At 41.4% G+C, this 24,981-nt stretch overlaps 3 protein-coding genes across 4 annotated transcripts; 1 reads left to right on the plus strand and 2 right to left on the minus strand.

Moving 5' to 3' along the window:
• Positions 1-3,019: 3,019 nt before the first annotated feature.
• On the minus strand, positions 3,020-9,235 carry LOC134876284 (uncharacterized). Its single transcript, XM_063901273.1, has 8 exons — positions 9,098-9,235; positions 8,112-8,306; positions 7,292-7,993; positions 7,128-7,188; positions 6,900-6,970; positions 5,114-5,168; positions 4,570-4,758; positions 3,020-3,710 (listed from the first exon to the last, which is right to left on the minus strand). Exons 1-8 carry the CDS (start codon positions 9,126-9,128, stop codon positions 3,020-3,022), a joined length of 1,995 nt encoding a protein of 664 aa, XP_063757343.1. The 5' UTR covers positions 9,129-9,235.
• Positions 9,236-12,242: 3,007 nt separating this feature from the next.
• On the minus strand, positions 12,243-17,715 carry LOC134876221 (uncharacterized). Of its 2 annotated transcripts, none has more exons than XM_063901164.1 (8): positions 17,670-17,715; positions 15,353-15,396; positions 14,355-14,422; positions 13,754-13,938; positions 13,565-13,648; positions 13,043-13,263; positions 12,491-12,595; positions 12,243-12,399 (listed from the first exon to the last, which is right to left on the minus strand). In XM_063901164.1, exons 3-8 carry the CDS (start codon positions 14,413-14,415, stop codon positions 12,372-12,374), a joined length of 684 nt encoding a protein of 227 aa, XP_063757234.1. In that variant the 5' UTR covers positions 14,416-14,422; positions 15,353-15,396; positions 17,670-17,715; the 3' UTR covers positions 12,243-12,371. The 2 variants fall into 2 exon arrangements, with proteins under 2 accessions (XP_063757234.1, XP_063757235.1); XM_063901165.1 differs by having other exon boundaries at positions 17,605-17,672.
• Positions 17,716-18,822: 1,107 nt separating this feature from the next.
• Positions 18,823-24,365, plus strand: LOC134876285 (reelin domain-containing protein 1-like). Its single transcript, XM_063901274.1, has 4 exons — positions 18,823-19,030; positions 20,736-21,000; positions 21,088-21,248; positions 23,770-24,365. Exons 1-4 carry the CDS (start codon positions 18,823-18,825, stop codon positions 24,363-24,365), a joined length of 1,230 nt encoding a protein of 409 aa, XP_063757344.1.
• Positions 24,366-24,981: the final 616 nt, after the last annotated feature.

The following is a 24,981-nucleotide window of genomic DNA, read 5'->3' on the forward strand; positions in this document are numbered from 1 at the left end:
AATGTGTGAGGAGTTAAGAAGACACGGGGTTATAAGGGACGACGCAGCATCGCAAATATAAACGTGAACAAAAAGGATGCAGGAGTTGCAAAACATTAAGCGGTAAATTTGTTACATAATAAGAAATAAAACCACATTCAAAAAATCAATAACAAATAATACAAATAAATAATACATTTAAAAATGAATAAATACAAACAACCATCTTTAAAAGTCAACAACAACAAAAAACACACAGGAAAACAGTCAGAAACGAACAATAAAAAAAGGGTTAAAATAAAATCAAAGAACATTTAACGAAAAAATAAAAGCTAGGTAAAATAATTTAGAAAAATAAAACAAACAGAAAAAATAATCCAGATTAGTTTGGACCACTTCTTCACCTGACCAAAATAAATGATTATGAGGTTTATGTGTTTGTTTTTGTAAATGGATTGTTTTCTACCTATTGGTTATTTGTTTGCTAATTTTGTTTTATTTTGTCGAATTATTTGTTCCTACAATAAAAAACAGACCAGTTTACAAACAGCTAGAAATGCTGCAATTTTAACCCTTTGTAAAAACGTATACAGTCAAGACAAGCATGTATATCAGATGAAATTAACCTTTATTCATTGCAGCAGCAAACAGGAACAGAATACATGTTTAAAAGTAATATGTAAAATAGGGAGATTATAACGAGTCCAGGTGGGGGGGGGGTCTTTATTACTTCATGCTTTTCGGTTGAGAGATCAAACTATAAACAGGAAACACGAGCAGGCAGAGATCGCTCTGAGCACCATTGATTGGAGAAGCAACATTATTTATTATAAATCATCCAAACAGTTAGATTACAGCCCATAAACCAACAAAGAAACGATTAAGAAAATGTGATTTTAGTAACTTTGTCTGTTATAATGTGCAAATTGTGTTTTGTAAGCAGTTTGTGTCAGGGAGAATGAACTGAAGGCTAAATATCACAAATAAAACAGAAAACTCGAAATAAATACTGAGAATTAAACACATTGAATAATTATCTGTTTGTGTTTTACTTTCGGTTTTATTCAATTGAGTTTTTTCAATGAAAAATTGGAAATCTGCAAATCAAATATTACCAAAAAATATGGAATTAAAAATGTTGAGGGGTTTTTAATTAGACAACCGAAGGTGCAGCGGGGGGGTGAATATGCATTTATTGAAACATATTAGTCAGAGAATATTTTCTATTTGTTGTATTTGAGCAGGTTGCAAAACATGCGCAGTGTTTTTGTGATTTTGCATTATTAGTGACGTTAATAATGAATGCAATAGAAACACAGTGTTGTGAGGCATTTGATGCAAATAAAACCCGCGGGAAAGTACAGCGCTGTGTCCTGACGATTGAATAAAGAACGCCATTCACATTACATGCGAAATATAAAAAAATAATAATATATACAACAGAACAAACATTTAGGCGAACAATTCAATCATTTGTGCTCTAGACTTAAGCATCATTTTCACACAAAATGATGAATAATTGATTAATAAAATACATTTCTGCCCCCCAGGACAGAAGTGTAAAAACAGTATAATATTAAGTTAGATCCAGAGCATGAATTACTAAATTGTGTGCACAAAAAATCTTGTAAAATCAGAAACAATATTCAATAGAAGTGTTTTTTAGACGTAGAGTGAACCCTTCCTCTCGTCTCAGCTGAACTACGTATAGTGCAAACTTTAAATTAAGACATTTCCAGACTCTAAGGAGCCCCATGTTGTTATGTGTAAACACAAATACATTATCAATATACAACACAAATATTAGAAATACCATCGCTGTCCTCCAGAAACCTAAAAACCTCCAAAAACACTCAGAGAAATTATGTATTTTATGTGTATATTTAAAATAATTCAACGTCTAAATGATGGGAATTGATTATTATTATAAGTCATTGCTAAAACATTAATTAGCAACACATATTTGAGCAGAAATCCCCCAAAATCAGTCGTTCCAGCTTCTTAAATGTTAATACATTTGAGGTCAGATAAATACATTTCAAAACAACTTTCATTCAGGAGTTTCCTGATATATAAATAAACATAATGGCTTCTTAGGATAAGTTGCATGAATAAGTCCTCTCCTAATATAGAGTATCTTCAAATCCTCATGTTGTGTTTTAATCTCAAATTGAGCCGGCAGAAATCACCTGACTCATCTGTGAACCACTCTGCTCCGGACTCAATATCTCAACAACCGTTAGACGGATTAACTTGAGATTTGGTGCAGATGTTCATGATCCCCAGAGGATACATCACACCGACTTTGGTGAGCCTCTGACTTTCCCTCTAGCGCCACCGTGAGGTTACGGGAAACATCTCACATTGATATTTCTCAACGAGTTAAATTCATGAGTGTTTTTGTTTTGGGGTTTTTATTTTTTGAGTGTTTTTTAAAGTTTTCGTTAAGGGGTTTCTGAAGGACGAGAGAGACAGGCAATAAATATGTCACAGGTTTAAATATTCAGTGAGTAAATGACGGCTGAAGCAGGCAGGAACGCAGCAGGAAGTCACGATGCAAAAGATTTCCAGTAAATTCAAAACGTTAATTCTTTACTGTTTTCAGAAACAGCAGCTGATTGACATTCTCTGAGAGACCAAAGCTCCAGGAAACAGGAGAGACATCCAGAGGGTCAAGAGTCCTCAGGAGGAGGGGAGGAGGAGGAGGACTGAGGAAACAAGGAGATGAGAGGAAGAAGAGGATAGAAGAAACAAGGAGAGGGAAAAAGAAAAGATAAGAAGAGGAGACAAGGAAAGGAAGCAAGGTGAGGCAAAAAGGTTAAAGAGAAGAGGAAAGGACAGAGGAAACAATGAGAGGAAACAAGGAAATGGGAGAAAGGAAAAGAACAAGAGAGGAAACAAGGATAGGTGAAAATAGAGGATACAACGAGGATACTAGAGGTAAGGGTAGGAGAGAAGGAGAGACAGAATGAGGAGAGGAAACAAGGAGGCTAAAGAGAAGAGAAGAGAAGAGAAGGAGATGAGGAGAAAAAAGAAGCATTTACAAAGAAGTTTTCAGACCAAGGTAACTGAGGAAGGAGTGTTTGGAGGAGGAGAAGGAGGAGGAGGAGGAGGAGGAAGTGGAGGAGGAGGCGGAGGCGGAGGAGGAGGAAGAAATGGACAAAGAGGAAGAGGGGGAGGAGGAGGATAAAGAGGAGGAGGAGGATGAAGGAGCACGAGGCTTCAGAGAGAGGAGGGTGGTGATGGGGAGGAGAGGAGACAGATCCCTCCATCGATCAGAGAGCGAGGGATGAAGAGGAGAAACAGACGAGGAAGAGGAGGAGACAGCTGCTGCGAGTGTGTGTGTGTGCAGCCGCTGCTTGTTGTTGGTGTGTGTGTGCACGTGCACGGCGTGTGTGTGCACGTGCGCTGGGTGTTTGACCTTGCAGTGGAGGCGCAGGCTGTCCCGCCGCTTGGCGCTGTATGGGCAGAGCGTGCACGTGAACGGGCGCTCCCCGGTGTGCACGCGCACGTGCTCCACCAGCTTGTTGGCCGTGCGCGTCAGGTGACCGCAGCGCTCGCACCGGTACTGGTTGCCCTGGCGATGACCCTGGAAGTGCACCAGCAGCTCCTGTTGCCCCGGAAACGACCTCTGGCAGATACGGCAGCGGTGCTCCGAGGAGGAGGAGGTTGCCACGGAAACTGTGGTGGCGGCGGAGGAGGCGACCGGAGGAGGAGAGGTGATGGGGCATCTGGGAGTCAGGAGGGGAGGCGGGGGTTAATGATGCACACACACACACATTTCACACCTCCAAAGAAGACACTTAATGAGTCATAGAGAGACCGCTTTAGTTCACACATCACACCGCTCTGATGAAGAAACGACGTTTATAATAAATAATAATCAAAGAAGAATTTAGGAGAATTATTATTATTATTCAGACTTTTATTTGGACAATTGTATAATATTTAATAATAATAACAATAATATATAATAATAATAACAATAATATAATAATATTTAATAATAATAACAATAATAATTAAAAATATAATAATAATAATAACAATAATATTAATAATAATAACAATAAAATATACTGATAATAATAATAATATATAATAATAATAATAATAATAATAATAATAATAATAATAATAATAATAATAATAATAATAATAATAATAATAATAATAATAATAATAATATAATAATAATAATAATAATAATAATAATAATAACAATATATAATAATAATAATATATAATAATAATAATAATATATAATAATAATAATAATATATAATAATAATAATAATATAATAATAATAATAATATATAATAATAATAATATATAATAATAATAATAATAATAATAAAACAACAATAATAATAATAATAATAATAATAATAATAATAATAGTAATAATAATAATAATAATAATAATAATAATAATAATAATAATAATAATAATAATAATAATAATAATAATTGTGTCACTTTTACAATATTTGAACACTTTTTTACCTGAAAAAGTTAAGTTAACCAAGGAGAGCCTCACCCCCCCACAGTGAGTCATCTCGAAATATAAATAACAATAATGAACCGACCTGATCTCGGCGCTGGTGAGTCCGTGTGTGTGCGTGTTGGCGTGAGCCCTCATCTCTGCCTCCTGATTGGCCGAGTGGTCACACACGCAGCAGTGCAGCGAGAAGGAGTCGCGCTCCCATTGGCGGTGCTCGGTCATGTGACTCTGGAAGAGGAGGCGGCCATCTGTCTCGAAGCCGCACACGTGACACCTGGAGGACAGGTAGAGAGTCACAGCAGGTGAAAGGTCAGTGATAGCAGGGAGGTATGCTAGCTGTTTCCTTCGGTTTCCATTCATTTTCCAAATTAAGCTAAGTGTCTGTAACTCTATATTAAAAAAACTGATATTTAGGGTTTGAAACAAGAAAAACACAAATACAAATATTTAAAAACTAAAAACATGAATCAAAAAATATATAAGACAGTAATACAATCTAACAATTAAACAATACAAATAAATACATTAATAAGTAAGTAAATAAAAACCCAAATAATAATAATATAATATTTGAGTGTGTGAGTGTGTGAGTGTGTGTGAGTGTGTGTGTGTGTGTGTGTGTGTGTTACCTGTTGAAGTAAGAGCAACCTGTGGTTTGATCTCTGCTGAGGCTGGTTTTGGTTTCTGTGAGAACAAAAAGGAAAGGCTTATTATTCTGTCGAGCAAATCATGAAGGAAATGTTATTCTGAATGAGTCTCTGTGGATGTCATCATTACTGCTAAACTGCTCTGAGAGTGTGTGTAGTTTTTATTATAAACCCAAAGGGCAATCTAGTGGCAGCGTAAATCCATAACGTACGTTAAAAACAGTGCACTTAAAGACAACCATTAAGAAGTACTAACAATAACAGAAAGGCTGCATTAAACAAACTGCAGGCAAAATAAACACACACATTCCCCAAAAGTGTTCGTCTTGTTACGTCGTATTAAAGGAAGCAAATCTGATTAAAATAGGATAGTAATGTGTCTGAAACATCCTAATAATAGGCTTTATTTTAGGATCACCAGGATGATTAACAACAGCTAATGAACAATGTTATTATTCATATTAATAATATTTAAATCTGTCTTTTCAGCACTAAATTAATATTCATACGCAACTGTTCTCTATATATTCATTTAATTTAATTTTGACTTCTGGAACAAAGTGACATCACTAAAGAACACTCACGCTCCTATTGGCTAGCGCTCAAACACATTGTAAGCGGTTGACCAATCAAAACAGAGCCGACGCTCTCACACACACCTGAAGGCTTCAAAACTGCCACTGACACACTGGCTTCAGACCTGCTGAGGACACTGTGTGTATGTGTGTGTGTGTGAGTGTGTGTGTGTGTATGTGTGTGAGTGTGTGTGTGTGTGTGTGTGTGTGTGTGTGTGTGTGTGTGTGTGTGTATGTGTGTGAGTGTGTGTGTGTGTCTGTGTGTGTGTGTGTGTGTGTGTGTGTGTGTGTGTGTGTGTGTGTGTGTGTGTGTGTGTGAGTGTGTGTGTGTGTGTGTGTGTGTGTGTGTGTGTGTGTGTGTGTGTGTGTGTGTGTGTGTGTGTGTGTGTGTGTGTGTGTGTGTGTGTGTGTGTGTGTGTGTGTGTGGGGTCTGATCAGTCTCATAATGCACACAGAAGGATCCACACAAATGTGTTCCGTTTCACATACATGTAAATAAAATCCAAACACAGAACAAAGTTTCACACGTGTGTTTTCAATCCACATACTTGTTTTCCATTTCAAACCGCTGAACCTGCACACACACCGCTCTCTGTGCATGGATCGCTGTGCATTCGTGTGTGGGTTTTATGAGACTCCCCTGACGCTCACCCTGAATCGTACTTGTGATTTTTACTAGCTCTGTCCAATCACAAACAAGGAGTGTTCCCCCTAAAGGAATACCCTTTCCGTAATCTTTGAAATGCCTTTAGTGTTTTGTGAAATGCCGTTTCGACTTGCACTTCAGGGCCACCGTACCGATCAGATGTCTCCTCCATTCTAACCCAATCACATGAGCGCGCCCCCACGAGGGAGGGTAGGATTTCTTGCGTTCGTGACGTTTTGCGCTGTCCGGCTGACAGGTCAACTTCAACATTGTGTCAAGCACAAGTGTAAGTGATAAGTGTCTCTGCGTGAATGATTTCAGCGGTTTGAAACGGAAAACCAATGTGTGTGGATCAAAAACACACATGTAAAACTTTATTCTGTGTTTGGATTTTATTTACATGTATGTGAAATGGAACACATTTGTGTGGACAAGTGTGAATCCTTCTGTGTGCATTTGTGTATTATGAGACTGATCTGACCCCATAGTGTGTGTGTGTGTGTGTGGGGGGGGTGTGTGTGTGTGTGTGTGTGTGTGTGTGTGTTACCATGTGGAGGTTCCTTGGAGCCCAAAAGAGGGGAGGAGCGAAAAGGGTCCACATTCACCGGCAAAACAGGACTGTAGAACATTAAAAAAAATAACACACACACACACACACACACACACACACACACACACACACACACACACACACACACACAGACACTCGGTGTCAAAACAGAGCAGGTCAGAGGTCACAGTGTCACATGACATCGCTGACAGGAAGTAACGTTACCTGCTCCTGAAAGTGGGAGTCGTCCTCTCCATCGGCCGGCCGTTGGATTTACTGACTCTCTCTGCGGGTCAGATTACAGTTCATTTGTTGTTGTTGTTATTAAAGAAGTTATTAAACAACAACAACAACAACAACAGCGTATGATGAGCATTGAATTGTTGTACCTGAAAGCTGGTGCAGCAGCGTGGACGCCAGGTTCACCGACATGTCCTGCCACAGCGCCGCTCTGAGGCACTGGTCCGCCATCTTGGCTCCTGAGGTGAACTGGTCTTCCATCTTGGCTCCGAAGAACAGCTCCTCCTCCGTCTTCAGTCCGGAGAGAACGTGGTCCGCCATCTTGGCTCTGAAGAGCAGCTGGTTCTCTGTCTTGTTGGCCCCTGACGGAAACTGCTCCTCGGTCTTGACTTGGAACTTGTTGGAAGGGAAAGGGCTCTGTGCAATTTTGGCTTTTAAGAGAAGCTGGTCCTCAATCTTGGTTCCCGATAGAAGCTGGTCCGACATCTTGGCTCCATGGTCCTCCAGTTTTACTTTGAACTGAAATGTGTTGGTTTCGACGAAGGCGTTGTCTGCCGCTTTAGAGCCAGAATGGCCGCCTCCAGCGTGAAGTCTGTCTTCTGTTTTAAGGCCGTTGAGACACTGGTCCGCCATCTTGGCTCCAGGGTGCAGCTTCTCTGCGTTGCCACAGAGACCCTGGTCTTCTGTTTTGATTTTGAAGAGATGTGGAGTCGGCATTTTAGGGCGAGGTGGGGCTATCTCTCCTGGGATTGGGCGATCGGCGATAAGGTCGTGGGGGACAAACGTGTCGACCTCCATCGGCTCTTCTTCTTCTTTGACCCGAACCACATGGCTGCTCACTTCCTGCCGCTCTGTGATTGGTGGAAAATCAGTCGGTCATTTATTTTTACTCTAGGCACACACACACACACACACACACACACACACACACACACACACACACACACACACACACACGCACACACACACCTGCCAGTTTCCTCAGCAGGTCTGAAGCCAGTGTGTCGGTGGCGGTGTTGAGGCCTTCAGGTGTGTGGGAGAGCGTCGGCGGTTCGGGACTTGCCCCGGGGCCGTCCGGCGAGAGAGCGAGGCCGGGCTCGTCCTGCTGACCCCCCCGCACCTCTGCAGGCCTCCCAGGATTCATCTGGGCCTTCTGGGTCGCCTCTGAAGACAAAGAGAGAGGGAGGGAGTTGACTGTAAATAGATTACAGTTCACATTACAGCCTGAAGCACTCAGAGCCGACCTGTTCACACTACAGGCCAAGAGTATGAGCAGGAAGTACTGAGGATACATGGATGAAGTACTTACATCAGAACCATGTACTAAGGCTAATGCACGTCCTCCCCATATTGCATTCCTTTCTTATCTACCTGTCCCTCCGTTTTAAAAGAAATAACAACCAAAAATATTATTAATATTGAAAAATTTAATAAAATTTCACAATTTCCTGAAATAACACAAAAGAAATCATTTTAAAAAAGAATGAATGAAAAGTAAAAAATATCACAATTCTAATCCTCATTTTAAAACTAATAACAGCCAATTTCATAATCCTAAATTAAAACTAAATTAAAGAAAATATACAGTTCTAATCCACCTGTCCCTTCATTTAATAACGAATAACGGATAAATAGATAAGTGTATTTTTTATTTTCTAAAATTAGATTTATTTTTATATCTTATTATTTTTATTATAATATTTGAAATATAATGTTTTATTTTATTATATAAAATCAGGTTTATATATTTATTTTCATTATTTTTTAAATTCAGCAAAATAAGCAAATTATGAAATAAGTATCGATGACACTGAATGACATGTTTGCTTGTCAGTGACGTAAATTATTCATCAATAATCAGAACTGTACTTCCTCATCTGTCAATTTATTTATTGACTAATCTATTATGTGTGTGTGTGTGTGTGTGTGTGTGTGTGTGTGTGTGTGTGTGTTACCTGACAGCCTGATGAGGAGGTCAGACGCCATCTTGGTGCTGACATCAGGGCTGAAGAGAGAGGTGGCTGCTGGGAAGGGACTCGAACCCGCACCGTCGACCGGTGTGTGTTCGGCACACACACTCAGCGAGCGAGCATCATCATCACCTCGAGTTGTGTGTGTGTGTGTGTGGATGCATCAGAGAGAGGCTGCAACACACTCGACCCACGCTTCATTTTCCACTGTGTGTGTGTGTGTGTGTTTGTTTGTAGAGAAGAGTCAAGAGGAGGAAGAGGAGGAAGAAGGCAGTGTTGCTAAAATAAGACAAGTGTGTTTTTTGACATATGGGAGCATGGCAGAGACGGGAGAAAATGGGGGAGGATCTTTGCCTCTCATTGACCTGGAGGAGAGGGAGAAAGATGGAGAGGAGGAAGAGGAGGAAGAGGAGGACAGAGAGACACAGAAGAGTATGAACAAAGTGAGTCTGTGAATGAATAAATTATTGGATGGATAAGAGACTCAATAATAAGGGGATAAATCATTTTATATCCGGTTATCGCCATGGCAACGGACCCCGCGTGGTGCAGCCGTCTCCTGCCCTGACCTTCGCTGCCTGACAACCAATCAGCATCATCCGTTACGATCATCAATAACCACCACCTGCCACCTGTTCAATTACTGACTGATATAAATACAGTTATATATTTAAACTATAATTAGCATAATCATTCAAAATCAGTGTGTACTCAATAAATAAAATGATTTGATCCAATGATATTTATTTTACTCTTACATACTATGCATCTCAATAAAAAAGTATTGGGAGTTAATAAAATAATTAGCAATAATATATTTTTATTTATACACATAATTAATAGTGTTCAAATAAACATTAAATAAATGGATTAAATAGAATAATTAGAAATAATATAAAAATTGTGTAAAAACAAAATTGATAATTGGTATTTAATAAAACCTAATATTTTAAAAAATGTGGTGAACAAATATTAAATACAAAATCACCTTTTATTTAAAAATTAAAAATTTCATTTTTTTAATATATTGAAATGTATTTTATTGTACATGTTAATTTATTAAAGATATATACAATATATTAAAACAAATCTGAGTCTCCACAAATGATATAGTTTTTAATATGTTTACATAAGATCAATAAAATATTAAATACTAGATGAATAAACATTTATTTAGGCTTTTAATAGAAAAAAACCTTGAATTATAAAGGATTTATGAAAATGTGGTTAACCACAAGAGAATGTATTTTTTCTAGAAGGACTCAAAAATAAAATTGGGAAATACAAACATAGAAAAGCCTCATCATATTAAATTAAAATGAACAATATTCAAGAAACAAAGTAGAGCTATGACTTAAATGATTGAAATTACATTTAAATGAATAAACCACCAGCCTTTTCTTCACCTCGGCTCACTTCCACCACCCCCGTCTCCAGGCGACACGGTCCGCCACCGCATCCGCCCGAGGAGCTCTATCTCCGGGCACCAGTTCCTCCCAACCCCGGCCTCCCACTTCCCCTCCGGTGGGTGTCAAAAACCCACGGCTCCCCGAAACAGAACTCCTTTATACCCGTGTTATAATCCCATTTTTGAACGGCTATTTTCCCCGTTACCGGGAATGAGGGCAGGTGTCAAGAGTCGCCCCCCCTCCCTGCAACATGGCTGCACGGTAACCCGACCTCACGAGACCTCAAAAGTCATCTTCACGGGTCTAACCGGGGATGGTTCTAACCGTTAACCCGCCCCGGGACCAACATGTCTCCCATCTTTTCCTCCGCGACTTACCGGTACCGGGAGGGCAGGTGGTGCAGTCCGGGGGGGCAGAGACTATATTTAGCCCACAGTCGGTTTCTCTCATGGTGCATCCCGTCCTTTCTTCCTCTCCTCCGGTCACATCATCCGCTCCTCCTCCGGTTGGAACATACAAAAACACCGGGGAGATGATCCGGTTCTTCCTCCCGAGCCCCGAGGAGACGGGTCGGTCACCGAGCAGAGGGAGGTTCTCTCTCTCTCTCGCTCTCTCTCTGAGTGTGTGTGTGTGTGTGTGTCCACGCGCCGGATCATAGCACAAGGGCAGGACACGCGTGAACCCGCGTGCACGCGCATCCATGCTCGCGCCCAAACCCCCGCACACACTCTATGAAATGCAGCACGAGACGTTCAGATGTTGTAGTCCTGATTTCAGTACCAGCTCAAGTCCCAAGTCTTGATTGACTAGTCCGAGTCCTGTACCAGGTTAAAACAGACAAGTCCCAAGTCTAGATTGACTAGTCCCAGTCTGGCACCAAGGTAAAACCGACTAATCCCGAGTTCAGTAACAAGTCAAGATCGACAAGTCATAAAGACCAACTAGTCCAAGATAAATTCTGAATAGTCCCGAGTCTGTTACCAAGTCAAGACTGACTACTAGTCCTGATTTTGGTACCAGCTCAAGACAGACAAGTCCCAAGTCTTGATTGGCTAGTCCCAATCGAAGACTGACTACTAGTCCAAGTCCTGTATCGGGTGAAGACAGACAAGTCCCAAGTCTAGACAGACTAATCCTGAGTCTGGTAACAAGTCAAGACCGACAAGTCATAATTCAAGACGGACTAGTCCAAGGTAAATTCTGACTAGTCCTGACTCTCGTCCTAAGTCAATGTAAAGGACTGTCCCAAATGTGGTTCCAATTTAAGACCGACAAGGCAAGTCCTAAACTGACAATTCCCGAGTCTGCTACCAAGTCAAAACCGACAAGTCCCTAGTCAATACTGACTTGTCCCAATACGTCCAATCCCAGGTCCAGAGTCACAAGTCCAGTTCTGAGTAAAAACTGAAAAGTATAAAAGCAATAACAGAGAGACATGTTGCAAATGAAGTAAACAATACAAGAAAAATAAACATATTAGAAATAAAAAGTATAATGCTAACCCCAGTGCCTAATAGAGTATGCAAGTAAGTAGTAGAAATATGTATAATATAAATAAATGTGTATTATTAACAGTGGTATAAGAGAGGTGTAGTATATTTAGTAGTAGTACTATTCAAGTCAAATATTGCAGTATTATTGTGTATTTTAGTGCAGTGACGTGTTTCCGCCTGCAGGGGGAGACAGAGACAGCTTTGAGTGAGGTGCTCATGGACAAGAAATGTAAAAAGAAATATATATTTATGACATCATGATGTATGTATACAATATCAAAAACTGCGTTTGATGTTAGAAATACAACTAAAAACTATGTAAATAAAAAACATATTGAATGTTTTGGTGACTTTATTTCATCGTTTCTTCTCTTCATCACAGGATCTGCAGGAGAGACACATGTTTTATATTAAATACTCTGCAGATACTGTAACTTGTATATGATGTATTTTATATATATGTTATATTTCCTTACAGAGCCTTGTAGAAGCTCTTCTGGTTCATCATCTGCTCTCTGAAGATGTTGATGGCTTTAAACGCGTCCATGTGATCCTGCTGCTCCTCCATCAGCTTCCTGACCCTGAAGCACAGAGTCTCTTTACATAGGAAACACTCACAAAACCACACTTAGTCATAGTGGTGAGACGTACTGTAAGGTACTTTTACTGCACTACAATTTGGTAGTAATGGTAATTAAATCAACCAATGAATATCACAATGACCATTTACAAAAAAATGTATTCAAACATAAAATGTTTTAATAATAAAACCTTTATAAAATCACAAAAAAACAGTGAATACACTTTTTTTTTTAAACACAAATAAACGTAAATAAACCCTGAAATATATATTTTTTAAAACACAAAAAATCCTTGGAGAAATACAAAAAAATTAAATTAAAAAAACTAATTACGGTTTTATTTTGTGTTTGAGAGGTTTAAGATTTTTGTGTAAAAGTTGCCACATCTCATTCTTTTGGTTGGAAATGCTTTGAACTTCAGGGCCATCGTGGTGATAACACTCATACCTCAGTATCCAGGTGACCTCCTCCTTAGTGTCCTCCCTCCACTGCTGCAGGAGGCGGTTGTCTTTAACCCGGGCCCCCTGCAGCTCCCCGGCCATGAACACCCTGAGGCGGGGCCGAGACGACAGAGCCAGCAACCAGTATATCGGCTCCTCCAGGACCAGGGAGTGGAGAGACTGCAGGGAGAGGAGGAGCCACTGAGGGGAGGGAGACTCAGGGAGGCTCTGGGGGAGGAGAGGACATACTGTTCATTTTCAGGGTCATAGTTGTGCCTCTGGTACAAGTCTTTATGCTTCATTGTTCAAATGATAGTGATATCACTATGTTTAGGAAGTAAACAAAGGAGTCCAATGGAGGCCTGTGTGTGTGTGTGTGTGTGTGTGTGTGTGTGTGTGTGTGTGTGTGTGTGTGTGTGTGTGTGTGTGTGTGTGTGTGTGTGTGTGTGTGTGTGTGTGTGTGTGTGTGTGTGTGTGTGTGCGTGTGTGTGTGTGTGTGTATGTGTGTGTGTGTGTGTGTGAGTCTCACCTGGTTTCTGCTGCTGTAGTGTTTGAGTGTTTCCTGCAGCAAAGATCTGGGTTCAACTGCTTCCTGTGAACGACTGATCAGAGCCTGCAGGGAGACAAGATGAAGCCTTAAGAAGAAACACAGAAACACTGACGGGACCGGAAGTCAGAGAAACGGAGCGAGAGGAGCCCTCCAGTGTTGACCTCTGACCTCCAGTGTGCTGCTGACTCTGGTCAGGTAGAGCGCCTCCTGCTGCTGGAAGTTGTCGTAGCAGCGCTGCGTCAGATTCCCGGACCGGAGCTCCTGGAAGAACGAGGAGGATCGGAGGATCTCGTCCGCCAGCAGCTCGCTGAAACCCCACACAACATCCGACAGCCTGACCCCCGGGACCAGGCCTGCAGGAACACATGACATATAAAGCCTCTGTTTATAAGTATGACGTGTATCCAAACACAAATAAAGGTCTCACAGCAGTGTGTTTAAGGAGTATGGGGTCAGATCAGTCTCATAATTCACGAATGCACACAAAAGGATTCACACTTGTATTTTCAATGCACACACAAATGTGTTCCATTTCACTTGTAAATAAAATCCAAACACAGAAAAAAGTTGTACATGTGTGTTTACAAACCGCTGGACCTGCATAAACACACCGATTCAGCAGAAAAAACACACTGGCAAAACTTTTTTCTGTATTTGGATTTTATTTACACGTATGTGAAACGGAACACATCTGTGCGTGCGTTGAAAATACAAGTGTGAATCCTTCTTGATCTGACCCCATAAAGGAGTGTGTGGGAGCTTTTCTTACCTGAAGACGACGACGAAAGTGAGACCAAAGCCAAGAGGAGACACACACACACACACTGCATCTTCTACCTGAAACACACACGGATATGAGGACAGTGTTCTGTAGTTTACTGTAGTTTTACTAAAGTGAGATTTAAATGTAGGACTTTCACTCGTAACAGGGTATTTGTACGTGTATCTTTATGTACTTTTACTGCATTGTATGTAATTTAAAGAAGCACTATATTATTATATACTGTATTTATGAAAGTAATAGATACGTATTATATTAAAATATTATCTTTAAAAAGAATCATCATAATGTATTTATCCTGGAAAATTGGGTTTCTTTTTAACAAATACAATTAATGTTAAATTAAATATGAGAAGTTAAAGTAAAATCTCCAATAAGGGGAAAAAATAAGGTATAAAATAATATGTATATAACATAAGAGTGCACACAAAAATGAGCAATAAAAAAATAAAAAATGATAGAAAATAAAATATTAATTTAATTCTATTTTAATTTATTAAAACTAAGAATTGAAAATAAATTATCCAATAAAAGATCAAATAAAAAACAAATAATATACTTGCATTAACAAGTTAAAGTAACTAACCAGGGTAAAAAATCTTAACCTGAAAAGAAATTAGTAAAATAAATGCAGAAAATAAATTCCCTGTTTGAATGAATTGATACAGAACTCCCTCGGTTCCTCCCTTATTTCCCAACTCACCTCACCTCGTAATAAGGTTTTATCTCTTTAGTTAAATGAAGAGTATTGTCCTTTAGTGAGCAGTGCATTATATAGTATTATCTACGTTTTCGGTAACTTTTACGCTTCATTTAAGATCTAAAATTCCTCAGATTTTCTACAAACGACAAAGGGAAAATGTCTGTTTCGACTGGAACACAGGTTAACAGGGAAGAACCGCACACCTGTCGAGAGGTAGACTTTATAAACATCAGAAATGAACTGTGGATCAAAATAATTAAAGGTGTTTGAAAGAGAATCTCACCCCTCTGTGTTCGCCTTCACTCTCCTGCACTTCGTACGAGTTAACTGGAGAAAGAAACCAGTAAAGTTTGAAATATTATCAGAGAGGTTTCAGTGGGTGAGGCTTATCCGACAGGTTACCGTTCTGTTCTGTCGGTTAAAATGTGCATGTGAGCAATATGGGTGTAACGCACTAATTATAGGTTCCTACTTTGTTTAACAAATATATTTTCCATACTTTATTTAGGTCTCTCTGTCTTTGTGTGTGGCTGAAAGCTCCGGAAAGAATACAGTGAGTACTCAATTAGATTAGAGTCATGTATCATATGTGTTTCACTGCTCCATTTTAGAAGAATATTAATTAAAGATGAATAAAGAATATGAATGTTTTTATAAACATATGAAGTTACAGAAAAATTTCCCAAAAATTGTAATTAATTAGTTTAAAAAAAAGAATAAATAAAAATGTATTTACAATTAAATACAAATAAAGATATTAATAGAACATAAGTAAATAAGTCAATACAACTTCCAGACAAAGATGAAATAAATGTATAAAATACAAATTAAAAAGGAATGCAGATATTTTTGTATGTTAACATAAATAAAATGTCCAAAAAATAAAATTGAATAGAAATGTTTATATAAATAGGAGAAGTAAAAGTCAGAATGTGTCAAAAAAATCATTCAGATAAAATCATATAGAAACATTCATTCAAACATATGAACTTCAATTAAACTGTCCACTAAGAGATGAAATAAGAATAAATAAATTGCAATAAAATACTAAATATAAGGTGTAACAAAAATACAATTAAATACAAGTGAAAAAGAATGACAGTAAATGATACTGTGGTGTATTGGAATGATGAAAACAGGCTTATAGTATTAATGCATAATGTAAAAAGTGCTCTTTGACCGTATTCATTCTACTGTAAGGAGGTGTAAAGAGGCACCAGAGGACAGTGGTGGAAAACAACCTTTACGTACTTTGGTTTTATAGAACTTTACATTTCCAGTTCACACTTTACTGCCCTACGTGTGTGTGAGTGAAGAAAGGTGAGTCCAATTAAACCGCTGTTAAACATTAATAAGGGTTTCCATTTATTGGCCTTAAAGTCCTCCTGCAGGACATTTAAACAAGTCGTTCTGCTTCCTGTACTTTGACCTTCTCCTGTGGTGTGTTCTACAGGTTTGAGTGCATGTAAAGGGTCTGCAAAGGCTAAAATCCCAAAGCTTCGGAGCCCAGTGAAATCGCTCCAACACATTCTGCCTGATAGGCTAAGGGGCGGGACATCCCGAAGTATGTGGACCAATCACAACAGAGCAAGCCAGCTAACCAATCAGACAGAGGGTGACAAGAGGAGGATCTGAATCTCTCTGACGTTTTGAAAACACCTCACACCGGTTTCATGAATCAGAAAAACCGGTCGGAAAGTTTTCATTCCTGTGAGCGAGGTGGAACGTATATTGAGGGTATTCATTACTATAAATATTCCTCAACAACTTTGACTAGTTTTGGCATTGATATTATTTATAAAAACACACCACTGTATATATTTGTACATGTATTTATTTAAGCTCGATTTAAATGTGTAAATACATTGAGGATTTAAAAAATATAACTGAGTAAAGAAATCAATAAAACCAGCACAAAAAATATAAAGAAGTCCAAATTAAATTATGTACAATTTGTATTCATTAAATAAATGAACTGAAATAAAAGGAAAGTGAACATTTAATAAATACATCATTTTTAAAATCTCATTTATATAATTTAGTTATATAAATTAAAGTATGTAACTGTGATGTGGTCATTTGTATTTAGTGTGTTTTTAATTCATTTAAGTTTGTGTTGATTTAAAAAACATGATGTCTTTTAGAAACAGGTGAAACAAAAAAAAACTACAATGAAAGTTATTTAAAATGAATAAAAGCATTAAAATAAATAAGAAAAAAAAGGGAAATACATCAAGAAAACCTGAAATAAGATGAAATTGGAAATTAAAAAATGTATTCGTGTTAAAATTGATTGGAAAAAATAAACAAAACCAAAAAAAACATAAACTAAAGAGTTATGTTAAAATAATAAAACGAAAATAAAGTAAAAAATAAGAACGTTCATTAAAAATAAAACAATTGGAACATTGAGCTTGTTGACATAGCTAAATCATTGGCAAATACAAACTGATATATGATTAACAGCTGCTGTGTTATCGCTCAGAGCCTCTGAAGAGCAGATAGTGGCAGAGAAACACATTCAAATCCACTCACCAGATTTTAAGTGTTAAAAACTATTATATATATATATTGATTTTATTCTCTTTCTGCTCCCCTACCCGAGTGGCTTCACACGTCTCCTTGCCTCCTCCGCTCTGCGTCATCTGTAAGAGAGTGAAGACAGAGGAACAGGAAGTGGAAATATGACAAACACTTTTCCAGTTAGACTTGTTCTGTGTTTTCCTGCATACTGCAATGATGAGCAGACAATGGTGGTCATATAAGGGGTTAGGACCTGAGGGGGGGGAGGATTTTAGGTAGATCCTGGAGGGAGGCGACTACAGCTGGAGTACATCCTGTTTGTGTGTGTGTGTCTGTGTGTGTCTGTGTTTGTGAGTGAGTGTGTGGTTGGGGTTTGAATTCCATAGAAACATCCCAACTAGAAAGTGAGAGACTGATATTTTATTATTTGTTCATTTATAATATTTAGCATCATATTTTATGTTAGTCTTATTATTTGTATTTAATTGTATTTGTTATTATAGCAAACAACAGCACGTCATTATTTTGATTCTTTAACGTTAAAAAGCAATCAATTTGTAGAGGGTTGCAAGCTGCGGCTCTATATATTCTGGTTCTACGTTCCCCATCCCCTCCCTCATTATTCTGGACCCCGAGATCCCCCCCAGAGTCCAAACTTTAAACACTTTAGACTCACTCAGGACTTCAGGCCTCTTCTTCTCGACATCAGGGGGGTTTATTAGACGTCCTGAAGGTAAGGATGAAGCATTAACTCATTTATCTTTAACCTTTCAATGATCCTTTTTTCACAATCTTTTAGGCATTTCAGAGTGTTCCTTTAGGTCATTTTGTCAACATTTTCAGAGATTTATTCTTAATCCTTTATGATTTTTTGGAAGAGATTTTCCACATATTTTGACGCCTTTTATTCAATTATTTGGGTATTTTTTCATGCCTTTATTAAATATGAAAATCCACTCAAAACAAACAGAGAAAAACAAATCTGAAAGCAGCTCTGCTTTCAGATTTGTTACGACACATTTCCCAGCTGTTCCTGGAGGCTTTGTAAAGACTTTGTTAAGCTCTAGAAGTCTTTGTTTGCTTTGCCTTTGGTTCCCTGCAGTGAAATACAAACAATGCATGCCTGCTGCAAATCAAATACTGACGTTTGAAACTCTGCTGGAGGGATAATTAAATTTGACTTCAGCTGAATTCTTTAAAGTACAGTCACCTCCATGTGTGTTGGCAGACATGCAGGCCAGCCTCCAGCGTTTCGGGGTGGGACTGGTGTTATTATCTCTGGCTCCATCCACCCTGTCGTTCTCCCTTGGAGCGAGTCGCGCTTCTTGTCGGGAAATGATTCCCGGGCACATCCGGGCTCAACCTCAGGACCTGCAGCGCAGCCACGTCACGCTACGCACTTCTGCCTCTTCCTACCTGCCGGGACAGTTAGTAACAGGTAGTGATTTACTCTTAATTAACTGTTTAAATAAGTAAATTCATTATCCCTGGGTACTCCTGACGCAGTTGCAAGGTATCGACGGGCCCGAAGGGCAGCAGCCTCAGCCGTGGCCGAGGCAAAGCAGCGGGTGTGGGAGAAGTTCGGAGAAGCCATGGAGAAGGACTTTCGGTCGGCACCAAAGTTGTTCTGGAAAACCGTCCGACACCTCAGGAGGGGGAAGCAGGGGACCATCCAAGCTGTGTACAGTAAGGATGGGACGCTGTTGACCTCAACTGATAGTGTGTTAGGGCGGTGGAAGGAACACTTTGAGGAACTCCTGAATCCAACAACTCCGCCCTCTATGGTGCTTTGTGGATTTGGAGAAGGTGTATGACCGGGTTCCCAGGGAGATACTGTGGGAGGTGCTGCAGGAGTATGGGGTGAGGGGGTCTCTACTCAGGGCCATCCGATCTCTGTACTCTCAAAGCGAGAGCTGTGTCCGGGTCCTCGGCAGCACGTCGGACCGATTTCCGGTGAGGGTTGGCCTCCGCCAGGGCTGCGCTTTGTCACCAATCCTGTTTGTGATATTCATGGACAGGATTTCGAGGCGTAGTCGTTGGGGAGGGGGTCTGCAGTTCAGTGGGCTAAGGATTGCACCACTGCTTTTTGCAGATGATGTTGTCCTAATGGTTTCATCGGTCTGTGACCTTCAGCACTCACTGGATCGGATCGCGGCCGAGTGTGAAGCGGCTGGGATGAGGATCAGCACCTCCAAATCTGAGGCCATGGTTCTCAGCAGGAAACCGATGGACTGTCCACTCCAGGTAGGGAATGAAGCCTTACCCCAAGTGAAGGAGTTCAAGTATCTCGGGGTCTTGTTCTCGAGTGAGGGAACAATGGAGCGTGAGATGGGCCGGAGAATCGGAGCAGCGGGAGCGGTACTGCAGTCGCTTTACCGCACCGTTGTGACGAAAAGAGAGCTGAGCCAGAAGGCAAAGCTCTCTGTCTACCGGGCCATCTTCGTTCCTACCCTCACCTATGGTCATGAAGGATGGGTCATGACCGAAAGAACGAGATCGCGGATACAAGCGGCCGAAATGGGATTTCTCCGCAGGGTGGCTGGCATCTCCCTTAGGGATAAGGTGAGAAGTTCAGTCATCCGGGAGGGACTCGGAGTAGAACCGCTGCTCCTTCGCGTTGAAAGGAGCCAGTTGAGGTGGTTCGGGCACCTAGTGAGGATGCCACCTGGGCGCCTCCCTAGGGAGGTGTTCCAGGCACGTCCAGCTGGGAAGAGACCGAGGGGTAGACCTAGGACCAGGTGGAGGGATTATATCTCTTCACTGGCCTGGGCGCGCCTTGGAATCCCCCAGTCAGAGCTGGTTGATGTGGCCAGGGAAAGGAAAGTTTGGGGCTCTCTGCTGGAGCTGTTACCTCCGTGACCCTGACGGAAAAGCGGGAGAAGACGGATGGATGGATGGAATAAGTCAATTCCACAGCTACTAATTATCCTACAAACTGAATTACTTCTCCCTGCTGGGACACATATCAATCATCTGTCAATCATCTCAAAAACCTTTCACTACTGAAGGTTGTTCATGTACTTTCATTGTTTGAGTTGTACTAGTAACACCAGATAAACAAAAGGAAGTATTTTATTTAACTTATTAATGAATTACTTTTATTCAATTGCTTCTGTTTCTGTTTGCTATACCTGCGTCTTCAGTGACTGTCCGAAGCTCTAGAGATTTCATGGGTTTCCTGCTCCAGGCTCGCAGTGTGGAGGCTCCAAGTCTCGAAGCCGGGGTCCGAGCCAGGTCTTTGGGACCGGTGCTGGTGGGGGGATCCTGGACCCTCACTCCCCCCGGTACTCACACCCTGCACTGCCTCTCGGAGGGCGACACCCTCACCCACTCTGACAAACAGCTGAAGAGAAACCTCTCGTTTGTGTGGAGGGCTCCGGATGCACCCATGGGAGACATCAGGTTCTAGTAAGAGTTAAAACGACCACAAACTTTGCCAAATATCTGTGAATATTTGATTCATTTTCCTAGCAACCTTTTTGTTTGTCATTCCAGCGTCACGGTGGTGCAGTCTTACTTTGTGTACTGGGCTGGTATCGAGTCTGCAGTGGTGCGGGATGGGAGTCGTAGTCCTTGGAGTTGGCGTAACATCACAGGGGCGGATGGGGGGAATTCAGCTTTTGCACTACAGGAAGATGAAGTAACTGCTCTCCCAGGTATGCAACCTGGCCAATACGTAATGTTCTTACAGAATATCCTACGTAAGAACTCCAGTTTCAGGAGGAAGTGTTCCAAACGTCATCGAATTAAGACAAGCAGTAAAAATGTGTTATTTTATTTCTGTCCTCATGACTGATATCTTGCTCTCACCTTGTTTTTTCAAAGCTCTCAAAGCTCATACAGCGTTAAAGAAACAAACATACAAGACAACCAACCCTGCTTCCACACCAGGATCGCCTACAACAACAAACAGTGGAACCAAAAGCTACAAACTTCTGGGATTACTGACAGAGGTCACCAGTCCAGTCTTACAGATGAATAGCTCTGTGACTTTCCTTAGAGTAGACCGCATTACACATCAAGCATTCAATAAAAGGAACAGCCCTGTGCCTTTAGGATCTCTTTCAGGTGTGAACGGAAAGGCAAGAACTGATGAAAAAAGCCCCGTTACTCATACCAACACGCCAAGAAGCCTGTCCAACCACATTCCTCCTATGGCTTCAGCTGAGTATAGAGTGGTGAGAGAGAGTACCACTGTTTGGCCTAAGATCACAGGGAAAAATTCAACCAGTTCTTCTTTGCTGCAGCACTCCCTTGCTTCCATACCTCCTTTGAAGGATACTGAGATGGAAAGAACCCTCCAGGATACAAAACCAACCGGTCCCGATACCAAAGCCAACCCATTAAGTCCAGAAACCAAATACAGCTTGTACAAAACAAATCACCAAAGACCCACATCCAAACATCCAAGAGGACTAATTCAGGACCAAACCAGTTCAGAAAAGTTTGAAACCCAAAGCAGTTCCTCGCCAACCTGGAGGACTAGCTTAAATGATGAAATGGGTAACCAGACCACCCCCATGCCTCAGCATCCTAACCCAGAGCCTTCTCTTAACTCTCAAACTTCTTCATTCAAGTCTAACCTTCAGATTCAAACTTCTCCCCACGAGCCTTTCCTCCAGTCCCAAACAATACCTTTCTTCAAGGCATCTTCATCTAAACCCTTCACCAAGTCCCAGACATCTTTGCCAAACCACATTCTCCCACCCAAACATCCTACCCTTGAGTCCTTTACCAAGTCCTACACAAATCCATCCTTCCCTCAGACCCTTCCCAACAAACAAATAAGCAGTTTACCCCGACCTACACCTGGATTCAAGTCAAGGCAAACCAGTCCAACTCTCCCTCAGCTTCCAACGCCTTCACCTCTTACCGAAACACCTCTATCTTTGAGCAGTTTTCCCCAAGCAATCCCCCAAGATATCCCAACCCAAACTCAGGGGAGAGCTAGTTTTCCCGAGTCGGACCAATCCAAATCTGAAACACTACCTGCTGATTTGACTATCTTCCCCCAGGCCCTTTCCCAAACAGGTGCCCCATTAGGACATACCTTTGTGGGGAAGCAACCTTCAGTAACTCCTCGATCCATCAACCCTCTGCCCTCCACATCAAGATCTAACCTAATATTCAAACCAGTTAAAGCTAAAGAGGACACAGATCTTCAGACTCAAGGAACACTCACAACCACTATGACGTCCATAACCTCAACAACCCCTTCCTCTTCAGTGTCTTCACTTCTTAAATTATTCCTTTCTTCCACTCATAACGTCCCTGCCTCTTCTCTCGTTAAATCTACCACTCATCTTCATCCCCTAACCCTAGTATCCATGCAATCTTCTTTCACCCATGCATCTCTGTCACCTCCAGTCCTTTCTGCTCTCCCCTCTCCTCCTCCTATCTTAATTCTTTCTCATTTGTCTTCAATCCAACCTTCCTCGATGCCATCTTCCTCAACCATACCCTTCCCAAACTCCTCCAACTATCCCTCACCAGACTCCTTGTTTCCCTCAGTGGCTTTATTTACTTCCTCCTCCCAATCCATCACTGGTTCAACCCTTTCCTCTGCATCTTTTTCCACAGACGCCCCAAACCTCTCCTCTTCCTCATCTGCCTCATCAACCCCTTCCATCTCTGATCCTTCTTCCCCGTTAGCCTCATCAACCCCTTCCATCTCTGATCCTTCTTCCCCGTTAGCCTCATCAACCCGTTCCATCTCTGATCCTTCTTCTTCCCCATCTGCCTCATCAACCCCTTCCATCTCCCTTCAATCTTCTTCCCCGTTAACCTCAACCCCTTCCATCTCTGATCCTTCTTCTTCCCCATCTGCCTCATCAACCCCTTCCATCTCTGATCCTTCTTCCCTGTCTGCCTCATCAACCCCTTCCATCTCTGATCCTTCTTCCCCGTTAGCCTCATCAACCCCTTCCATCTCTGATCCTTCTTCCCCGTTAGCCTCATCAACCCCTTCCATCTTTGATCCTTCTTCTTCCCCATTAGCCTCATCAACCCCTTCCATCTTTGATCCTTCTTCTTCCCCATCTGCCTCATCAACCCCTTCCATCTCGGATCCTCCTTCTTCCTTATCCATCTCTTCTACCTCAGCATCTTCCTCCTCTTCAATCGATCTTTCATCCTTCCTAAATTCATCTGCAACATCTTCTACCTCCCCTCACCCAGGACCCTCTCCAGCTCCACGGCGCTCCATCTTCAACCCCTTAACATCAACCTCCTCCTCTGTGCTTTCCAAACAACTCACTCTAGGTCAAAAGTTAGCCAACCAGAACCACATCTTAACATCCGGTCCTGAGCCTAACCTCGACCTACCAACACCAGGAACCGTGATTCACCCAAACCCCGACCCCCATCCCAACTTCAACCCCAACTTCAAACTAAAACCAGGCCACAAGTTGACACCCAACAGTGATACTAAACCCAAACGACCCTCCGATCCCGTTAAGACTCCAGAAAAGGAAGGGAAGTTGCCGGACATCATCCCCAGACACAGTTCCTGGGAGCTGGGCATGCTGCTGGGCTGCTCAGCTGGCCTGGGCATGGTGCTGGTTGTCGGGGTGAGGTACATGTACCGTCAGGCTTGTGGCAAACAAACGGAGGTGACGCTACATGACAGGGAGAGGGAGTATGCGAGGGGAGAAAGAGGGCTTCTTCACGTCCAGGAGTGTGGAGATCTAGTCCGAGTCCGGAGAATCAGGGAGAACAGTTTTGTGCTCCTGGCAGAGTACGACATACTGGCATCTCCTGGAGACTTAAGATAGGCTAAGATACTGAAATGTCTTTAAATCAGAGCTGCTGGAAGGACAGGAATAGGAGTTACCCTAATGCCATTTTTCCACCAACCCGGAGCTGGAACTGGAGCCAGAGCTGGAGCCAGAGCCAGAGCTGGAGCCGATAAAGATCTGTTTTTTCGTGTTCCCACCGCAGCGGCCAAAAAAACAGATCTTTCTGGCCCCACTCAGCTGCCTGGCGAGATCCACAATCCAATACGTACCAATACGTCAGGCTTACTTCAGAGGGGGGAGATTAACCTGAGCAATAGCAGTTCATGGCAAGTACAAGTTGTAATAACCAGTAGCGCTGAGCAACTGACCACACACTGATAAAACACACACTTTATAAAGTCAGGCAGCACTAACCCGGCTCAGTGTGGTGCTGTTTATTTTACCGTACTTGAATCCCCATCCGTTCTCTGTAAGTGATCATTTGGAAGAGCAGGCAGACGTTCTCCTGTTTGTATTATTGCAGCTATGGGATGGAATCAGTACATGGGCTACACAGGCTCCCATGCATCAGCTGCTCGTGAGAGTCATAAGAGGGCACGTAAACGGTTACGTCATGACGCAAACGATGACGCAGCTCCAACTGGGCTCCACT

This window comes from Eleginops maclovinus, chromosome 14 (genome assembly GCF_036324505.1).
Source record: "Eleginops maclovinus isolate JMC-PN-2008 ecotype Puerto Natales chromosome 14, JC_Emac_rtc_rv5, whole genome shotgun sequence".
NCBI lineage: Eukaryota > Metazoa > Chordata > Actinopteri > Perciformes > Eleginopidae > Eleginops > Eleginops maclovinus.